The sequence below is a fragment of the Narcine bancroftii genome, chromosome 5, assembly GCF_036971445.1.
Source record: "Narcine bancroftii isolate sNarBan1 chromosome 5, sNarBan1.hap1, whole genome shotgun sequence".
In the NCBI taxonomy this organism is placed as follows: Eukaryota; Metazoa; Chordata; class Chondrichthyes; order Torpediniformes; family Narcinidae; genus Narcine; species Narcine bancroftii.
The window spans coordinates 183,533,097-183,542,599 of NC_091473.1; the positions used below are offsets into that span (position 1 = coordinate 183,533,097).

Consider the following 9,503-nt stretch of genomic DNA (forward strand, 5'->3'; position numbering starts at 1 on the left):
TCAAAAAAGCAGCCTCTATCCTCAAGGACACTCACCACCCAAGCCGTGCCCTCTTCACTCTGCTACCATCAGGGAGGAGGTCCAGGAGCCTGAAGACGAGCACCCAGCAGCACAAAGACGGCTTCTTCCCCTCCGCCATCAGATTCTTCAACGGACAATAAACCCCAGACACGGCCACATCTTTACTTTTTTTTGCAGTATTTTTATTTATTGTTGAAAGGTGGTTAATATAAATATTTTCACTGTGATGCTGCCACAAAACAATGATTTTTGTGACGTGTTCATGACAATAAATTCTGAATTTGACAAAAGCAAATTCTGTGCAACATTAAATCTGTTTTGTTACATGACAATGAAGGAAACTTGAATCTTGAATATTTTTCCCCAAATTACACAATTAGCAATGGTTGTGGCTCAAATTAGAGCATTGCTCAAATTATTTAGAATGTTTTTTTCAATAATTTTTCCCAAATTATTTGCAATCTCTTTATTGCACGTATTGACTTTCGCCTTGGGTTTGGAGCCCTCTGACCTCACCAATATGGCGTCCGTCCGCCGGCCACGCAGACCTTACCAACATGGCCGCTCACAGGGTTGACGGCACCCTCACCAACATGGCCGCCTGCGCGGTCACCTGAGCCCTCACCAACATGGCGCCTTATTTTCTCGCCGGGCGGAGAGCGCTGCGTGGTCAACAGCTCTCGCGAGGCCTGACACGCCGCGAGATTTCAACGCCCCAGCCCGTGCTAAATACAGTCGGCGAACCCGGGCCCGGCCTTTACGCGCACGCCGAGCCCAGGAGACGGTGAAGGTGTGCAAGGGAGCGCGGTGGGAGGGAGGGAGAGCCGGGGAAAGAAGGCGACGGGACACCGGGAGGGAGAGGGGAGGGTGGTGAGAGGGATGGGGGGGGGGGGTTGGAGGAGGCGAAAGGATAGGAGGGGGTAGGGAAGGGGGCAGGAGCAGGAGGGGAAGGGAGCAGGAGGGGGTAGGGAGGCAGGGGAAGTGGAGAGAAGGGGTTAGGGGAGATAGGCAAGGGGTAGGATGGGGAAGGAGAGTTTATGAGGAGGAATGGAGTGGGGGGTAAGAGGAGGAAGCAAAGGGGTAATGAGTGGCCCTATTGTTGGTCTCTCCCAATCCTCTGACTGCACTGCTCTCTCCCTCCCTAGATGCCAGGGGTGACGGTGAAGGACGTGAATCAGCAGGAGTTTGTTCAGGCATTGGGAGCCTTCCTGAAGAAGTAGGTGTCTTGGGGAACCTGGTCAAAGAACTGAAGAAGGGGGATACTAACAGTAGCCTCATCCAACTCATGCACACCTCCCTGTCTCAGTAGGGAACCCCTCTGCCCCCTCCCCGTCGCTGCTGCCCCCTCCCCGTCGCTGCTGCCCCCTCCCCGTCGCTGCTGCCCCCTCCCCGTCGCTGCTGCCCCCTCCCCGTCGCTGCTGCCCACCCCCCGGTCCCCTCCTGGTTCCCTACACTCCTCCCTGTCTCTGGAACTCCCTCCAGTCCACTACATCCCTCCCTGTCTCTGGAACCCTTTCTGGTCCCCAATACTCCTCCTCCCTGTTTCTGTAATTCTCCTCTCTCCCCCCCCACCCCCCCACCCGTCCCCTACATCCCTCTGTCTCTGTAAACCCCTCCGGTCCCCTCCACCCCTCCTTGCCTTGGTAACCCCCTCCAGTCCCTTACACCCCTCCCTGTATCAGTAACCTCCTCCGGTCCCTTACACCCCTCCCGGTCCCGGTCGCCCCCTTCCAGTCCTTTACACCCTTCCCTGTCTCGGTAACCTCTCCCTGTCTCGGTAACCCCCTCCGGTCCTTTACACCCCTCCCTGTCTCTGTAACCCCCTCCGATCACCTACACCCCTCCCTATCTCTGGAATTCCCCCCTTAGTTAAGGTGCATCCCGATGATCAAGGTTCCCTTGGTGTCTCCTGCCCGCAGTCCAGTGAGCACCATGCGTCTGATTGTTTCCAGCAGGGGTAGGAATGGACCTGACCTGGTTGCCTGACTGGTTATGCTGCTGTGCGTCAGTGGTGGTGAAGCGGCCGGGAGCATTTCCTCTTATGAGCTTGGCTGGCTGGCCTTGAGTCTGCTTGCGTTGGGACGCGGTGTCCGGTTTCAAGCCTGGATCTGATTTCGTAGCAGCTTCTCCTCCACGGTTGGACGGATTCTTGAGGCTGCGTTTGCTTGGCGGGGGTTGGTGTTCCCAATATGCTTGTGGCTACACCGGTCTCGTCTGTTTGCAGGTCTGGGAAACTGAAAGTCCCCGAATGGGTTGACACAGTGAAACTGGGTAAACACAAGGAGCTGGCTCCTTGCGACGAGAACTGGTTCTACACACGAGCAGGTGAGTTGTCTCAGCGCGCCGAAACTTCCTTCCCGTGACTGCACGTGTTACGCTGAGGGGGTGGTTGGCCAGGTTCCACTCGCGTGGGTTTGAGTCGGGTTTGCTCTGCCCTCTGGTTCCTGGCATCTACAGGGATTGGGTGATGCTGGATAAATGTATTTTCCTGTTGCTTGATTCTTGCTTGAGAAAAAGCAGTTTAAAAGACAAAAATACTACACTGTGTTTATACTGAACAAACTTCACTTGCATGAATATATAAACCTTAAGGCATTTTGCTTTATTTTCAGTCACATACTTTGAAAACGTTTACCCATCACTGCATCCCCTTGCTCTGAGTTGTAACCCTCTATTCACACCCATGACCCTCTTTTTCTTGCATCCATGTACCTGTCTAAATGCCTTTGAAATGTCCCTTTTGTACCAGCCTCCATCACCACTTTGGGGTAAAAATGTACCCCTTGACCTCTCCCCTAAACTTTCTTCCCCTCGCCATCTACAGATGTCCTATGGTATTTGCTACTCCCGCCGTGTGTGGGGATAAAGTGCTGCCTGTCAACCATATCTACGCCTTGTAGGCCTCTGTCATGAGTAAACTTATACCTCTTATTTTGTTCGTTTTAGATTGGTCACAGTGTTTGGGCTACTGAAAGAAAATAGACACACACACCGAGAGCAGTTCAGTTTATACAAGTCTTTATTACTAAATAACTAGCTGAATTCACACTCAATATGCAAGCCCTTTCCAATTATACTTATCAATGCCTGGACTGGTCCCAACTGCCAAAGAGAAGCAACGACTGCACACTTGTATAGATTGTCGGGGTGCCGGTAGCAGCTTCTCTACCTCCCTCGACCGGACGTTAGCTGGACTCTTGAAGTTTTTCTTCTTGCTGAGAGATGTTGCCACCTCTTGGAGAGTCTCAAACTTCATCAGTGGGACCATGGCTTATATTACCCAAAAGTTGGTTACTTCAGATCTTATCTCTTTGAACAAATGATTTAATTATCTTCAAGGTCTTCTGACAGTCTGCGACCAACAAAAGACAACTGCATCTCCTCAAGTTGGATAATGTCTACTGATTCATATGCATCCCTGGGGCCCATAGTGTCAATTAGATAATGTCTCCTGATTGAACTGCATCCCTGGGCCCCATAGTGGAATTTAGATTATGTCTTCTGATACAACTGCATCCCTTCTTGCATAAGCTGGTCTAAATCCTCCATTACAGCCTCTGAAGTCTTCTCTCATCCTTCTTCGCTCCAAAAAGTCCCAGCTGTCCTAACCCTGCCTCATAAGGCAGGTTTCCCAATCCAGCCGACATCCTGGTCAATCCCCTCTGCAACCTCTCTAAAGCTTTCTAATGAGGTGACTAGAACTGAACACAATATTTGAAGTGTTGGCTCACAGCTCTTGATCTCAATTCCCCTGACTAATGAAGGCCAGCGTACCATACGCCTTCTTGACTCCCCTATCAACCTGCACAGCATTCTCCTGCTTTCGCCCCATTGCCTTTCTCACCTGTACAAATTGAGAACCTCTGCCTTAAATATTCTTGGCCTCCACAGCTGTCTGTACCAAAGAATTTTAGATTCACCACCCCCACCTCTTCACCCTGACTGAAACAACCTCATCTCTGTAGTAAAGGGACATCCCTTAATCCTCGTCCAAGACTTTCCCACTGGTGAATACCTCCTCTCGGTTCACTGTACACAGTCTTTTACAATATTCGGTCAGGTTCTCCATCCTAAACTCCAATGAGTGCTGGGCCAGAGCCATCTAATGCTGTTAACCCTCTCATCCCTGAGATTATTCTCGGAAATTTCCTCTAGGCCCTCTCCAGTGTCAGTACATCCGACCTTGCTCCTCTGGCTCTCTCCCTCTGGGAGAACAATATTCCACTCCAAGCCTTTGACCCACATGACTAAACTACTGCACTCACACAGGGGAGGGCTTGATCACATCCCTGGCCCGTGCCTTGTGAATGGGGAAATGAAGAGTGAATCGACAAGTCCCACCCAGGGGAAGTGGAGAGGGTTCAGTCCCACTTCTGACTCGCTCCATGCAGATGGGAAATGTGGTGGATGGGGAGTGCGTTGACTAACTCCAGCCACGGGGAGTGCTCTGTCGCACTCCTGTGCCGTGCAAATGGGAAATGTGGCAGATGTGGAACCGACACCTGGTGGTCAAATGGGAAGTTTCCACACAAAGTGAGGGTGGGGGGTCGGGTCAGCATTGGAAAGGGGAGCTGCCAAATCCATAACACGGTGGGGAGAGGAAGTTGTGATGGGTACTTGGTCCCCTTCCCTCCAGGATCAGTTGACACCCACCTGCCCTCCTTCCTGACTGGTGCCTCGTCTTGTGCTTCTAGCCTCCACGGCCCGTCACCTGTATCTTCGGGGTGGTGCTGGCGTGGGTGCCATGACCAAGATCTACGGGGGCCGCAAGCGCAACGGTGTGAAGCCAAGCCACTTCAGCCGTGGCTCAAAGTCTGTCGCCAGGAAGGTGCTGCAGGCCCTTGAGGGGCTGAAGATCGTCGAGAAAGATCCGAATGGGTGAGTTAAGGGCGCTGGCTACCCCTGCCCCGACGTCCCGCGCCAAGGGGCAGCGGGGAGGGGGGCTGTCAGGCACGAGGAATTGGGTTGCCAGCTGATTCTCATCAGTCCACCCCTTAGCAGATGCACAGGGGGGATCTTCAGTGCTCCGGTGATTATCCCTCTCGGAGGAGGGTTAGAAAGTGCGCCTCGGAGGTGCCTCCTGCTCTTTCAGGTGGGTACCCCTAGAGCCGCATGGGGTCGAATATGCGGCTTTACATTGGGGTATTCTGGCCACCTGAAAGAGCTTAGAGGTGAGGGGGGAAGACTGGGAGGGGGAGGAGTCCAGGCCAACAAAAGGTGATATGACAAGAGGAGGCGTGATGATTGATTTGAGGAGGGGAGAGAGCTAGGGTAAAGGTGGTGGGGAGGCGGGGGGTGTTTAACAGAAGCCAGAAAAGTCAGACTGAGACTACCCACAGATTGGAGGAACATCGCCTCATCTTAAATACAGCAGGGTAACAAGCCATTTCGGCCCTCGAGTCCGTGCTTCCCAATTTACCCCTCATTAAATTACAACCCCTGGTATGTTTTGAAATCTGGGGAAAATTCACGCAGACTCGGGGAGAGCATACAAACTCCTTACAGACAGCGTGGGATTCGAACCACAGACCCGATTGCTGACGTTGTAAAGACATTGCATTAACTGCCTCGCCAACTGTGCTGTCTTCTATGTGGGCATCCCCCAAAGGGATGGCATTCATGTCAAGCATCCAGTTTCCATTAGAACCCCGCCCCCCCATCTCCTTTTCCTCAGTGCCTGCAATCTGGAGCCATGTTGGGTCCGCTTTAGGGACTCGGGGAGAGCAGCATTGGCGGGAGAAAAAGGGCAGTTGATGTTTTCAGACCGTTCATCAGTACCCGAAACGTCGACTGTTTTCTGCCTCTTCCCCCACCCACCCTCTAACTGATGCGCCTCGCCCCCCGCTGAGCCGTGCTCTACCTTCCCAGAAAGTGCCACCGTCTCCTGGGTTTACCCCTGCTCCTGCGTGGAATTCGGGGAGAATGTACTGACCGGGTGTGTTAATTTTGGGGGCGGTGGGGGGAGTCGGAAACGTTCCGGTGATGCCTTTATCTTTCTTTGACGCAGCGGCCGGAGGCTGACTCCACAGGGACAGAGAGACTTGGATCGGATCGCAGGACAGGTAGGTGGCCTGCTTCCCTTACACAGCTGAGCCCTGGAAAGGTGCGGCAATGGCGCGGAACATTCTGGCACAGTACAGAATACTCATCAAACTATGTTTGTGCCTGTCTTTTAAATGTCCCATATTACACCAGTCTTCAGCACCGCCACCCCGGCAATGCATTCCAGGCACCAACCACTGTGTATTTAAACAAAGCACCTAACCTAAACCTTCCTCCACTCACCTTAAACAGATGACTGCTGCTATTTGCTCCTATTGCCCAGGGAAAAAGGTTCTGGTGTCCACCCTATTTTTGCATCTTGTAGACCTCTATTCAGTCTCCACTCGAGAGGAAAGCTCCCAGCACCGCTAACCTTGCCTAATAAGACACATTCTCCACTCCAGGCAGTGTCTTGGTAATCTCTGCCGCCTCTCTACAGCTTCCACGTCTTTCCAGTAATGAGGTGACCAGAACTGAACACAATATTCCAAGTGTGGTCTAATCAGGGATTTGTAGAGCTGAAGCATTACCTCGCAGTTCTTGAACTCGATTCCCGCAACTGATGATGTCCCATAGACATTCTTAATGACCCTGTCCACTTTCCGTGAATGACCTATCTTGGTTTGACCTCCCAAAGTGCAACACCTGATGTGTCTGCACTAAATTTCAGCTATCAATTCGCAGCCCATTTTTCCAGCTGGTCCAGATCCCTCTGCAAGCTTTGGAAACCTTCCTCGCCGTCCCCATCACCTCCTATCTACAATTTACCCCATCCAGTATAGAGTCTATACTATAGTCCGGGAGTGGGCAATCTTTTTTAAACCATAAGCAATCCTATGCCATTGGTGCTTAAGGTGGGATGTGGGTGGGAAGGTAAGGTTGAGAAACACTGCTATAATTGTTATGAATTATTTTGCTGGAGAAAAATGGTCATTGGCCCTTTTCCTTTGGGGTTCTGAAACTGCACAGAACGAGTCAATTAGGGACGATTAAAACAGTGGTTTTCAAACCTTTTTCATTTCCACCCACATCCCACGTTAAGCAATTCCTCACTAAATCACAGAGCACTGATGGCACAGGGATTGCTTAAGGTGGAATGTGAGTGTTTTTTTTTAAAAAAAAGGTTGCCCACTCCTGCTGTTGATGACCATCTATTCTCATCCTTTTGGCTATGGCCCCCTTGGGTTTGTGCTTTAAGTCCATGGGCCCTCTTCCCCGTGAAGCAGTCAAGTTTCTTCTGTACTTCTACCGAATTTTAAAAAAATTAAATTTAGACATACAGCACGGTAACAGGCCCCTTCCAGCGCATGCCGCCCGATTACACCTAACGAGCCTAAAAACTCCCAACCCCAAATGTGTTTTTGGCGCATTGAAGGAAACCCACGCAGACCATGGAGAGAACTTACAGGCAGCGTCAGATTCGAACCTCGGTCAGTGACACTGTAACAGCGGTGTGCTAACTGTGCCGCCCCCCCTGCATCGTGAAATAACTTATGTTGTCAGTCCATGGGCTCCCCCTGAGTTTGTACGCTCTCCCCATGTCTGCGCGGGTTTCCTCCCACCCTTCAAACAAAAAACCTGTACCAGGGGTTATTTGGGCGGCACTGGCTCATGGCCAAGAGGGCCTGTCATTTAGCTGTATATCTAGATACATCAAATATTTTAATTTAAATGTAGGCCCGGGGGAGAGGGGCTGCATGATGACATAGTGGACCCACTACTTATCCATCTCCTCTCCAGTCCTCAGTGTGCATTTATTTATGGGGGCTTTTTGCCTGCCCACCAAGAACTGAACTGTAGTGAGTGGCAGGGTATAAATCTGTAACTGCGTTTTCCCTCTCTTCTCACCCCCCCCCCCGTAAAATGCCAGGCTGGTGCTCAGATAGGGGGTGTGTGTGGCATGGAGGGGGACTGAGCGGTGGCCGTTTTTATCTTTGCAGGTAGCAGCGGCCAACAAGAAGCACTGAGGGTCCGGTATGCTGTACTTTTAAAAGAAATAAAACTCCCTTCAGCTTGTCTCCTGTGTCCCGTTCTTTTTCTGGTGCCTTCTGTGGGCCTGAAATGTGCCCCTGCCTCTCGCTTTCCATTCTCTGTCGAGCTTCTCCTGTGTGCCTGGGCGTCTTGCCTTCCGGCGGCTGGGCGGCGCCCGAAATCTTCGAGCTCTCCAGGGAAGGGGGGGTGGGCTTCAATGCTGATCTCTGCCAGATTCTCTGCTTTCCTCCCACTTCCTCAAAACTTGCGAGGGGGGGGGTGGTTGGAGGAATTGGCTCCTGGGAATGCTTCCCACCACCCCCCATGTGTGGGTGAGGGAAATGTGGGTAGAATAGAATTGGGTTACTGCATTGGTTCCCAACCTTTCCTTTTCCACTCAAATACCACCTGAAATAATACCTTACTAACCACAGAGCATGTACCCACTACACCTTTTCACTTCCCCCAGCCTCTTCTGCTGAGACCCTCTTCCCCAGCTCCTTCTGCTGAGACCCTCTTCCCCAGCCCCTTCTGCTGAGACCCTCTTCCCCAGCCCCTTCTGCTGAGACCCTCTTCCCCAGCCCCTTCTGCTGAGACCCTCTTCCCCAGCCCCTTCTGCTGAGACCCTCCTCCCCCAGCCCCTTCTGCTGAGACCCTCTTCCCCCAGCCCCTTCTGCTGAGACCCTCTTCCCCCAGCCCCTTCTGCTGAGACCCTCTTCCCCCAGCCCCTTCTGCTGAGACCCTCTTCCCCCAGCCCCTTCTGCTGACACCCTCTTCCTCCAGCCCCTTCTTCTGAGACCCTCTTCCCCTCTCCCACCCTCCTGCTAACTCCTTGTCCCCTTCCCCAGCTCCTGCTCTGTTAACCTTGCCTGATAAGACACATTCTCCGTCCTGGTAAATCTCTGCACCATCATTTGAATTTCTTAGCCCTTTGAGCACTGATACCTGTTCCCCTGATTTCCCCATCCGGAAATGCACAATCAGCTCCTTGGTTTTGTTAATGTTGAGTGCAAAGTGGTGTTTGTGACCCCACTCAATGAGCTGATTTATCTCATTCTTGTACGCTTCCTCATTCTGTGATTCTGCCGACAACCGTGGTGTCGTCGGCAAATTTACAGTCGGCTTTTGAATTGCACATAGTTTTGACATCCTTTGTGTCACAGTATTCTAAGCATGTCTAGGAGAGTCCCAGAATTGTGCTCTGAGCTGGGATACATTTCAGCGGTGGACACGGTGTCCACGTACGTGGAGGTTGTAGGTTCTCTCAGTGTGCTGTGTAGAGTTTGTGTTTTCTCCTGGGGTAAGCATTCTTTCCAAAGGAGCTCTGGATTCGTCCCATGTCCCAATGGTGTGTGGGGGTCCGTGGGTGAATAGGACATTTATTCCCTTTTCCAAACTTCCCAATCTGCAGTTGTACAGGTGAGGAGTTAAAATCCAGGGACAGTTGATGGGTATCTTTATTGACCTGC

The 9,503-nt window shown here is 51.8% G+C and overlaps 1 protein-coding gene across 1 annotated transcript; it reads left to right on the forward strand.

The window, feature by feature from the left end:
- The first annotated feature begins 712 nt into the window (after positions 1-712).
- Positions 713-8,079, forward strand: rps19 (ribosomal protein S19). The gene is made up of 6 exons (XM_069940062.1): positions 713-811; positions 1,167-1,237; positions 2,246-2,346; positions 4,716-4,899; positions 6,029-6,083; positions 8,004-8,079. The coding sequence occupies exons 2-6, from the start codon at positions 1,167-1,169 to the stop codon at positions 8,028-8,030; spliced, it is 438 nt and encodes a 145-aa protein (XP_069796163.1). The 5' UTR covers positions 713-811; the 3' UTR covers positions 8,031-8,079.
- The last annotated feature ends 1,424 nt before the right edge of the window (positions 8,080-9,503 follow it).

Coding starts and splice junctions, on each gene's coding strand:
- rps19 (XM_069940062.1), top strand. CDS start 1,167: ATGCCAGGGGTGACGGTGAAGGACGTGAATCAGCAGGAGTTTGTTCAG. Junction 2,347..4,715: donor CTGGTTCTACACACGAGCAG/GTGAGTTGTCTC, acceptor TTGTGCTTCTAG/CCTCCACGGCCCGTCACCTG. Junction 4,900..6,028: donor GTCGAGAAAGATCCGAATGG/GTGAGTTAAGGG, acceptor TCTTTGACGCAG/CGGCCGGAGGCTGACTCCAC.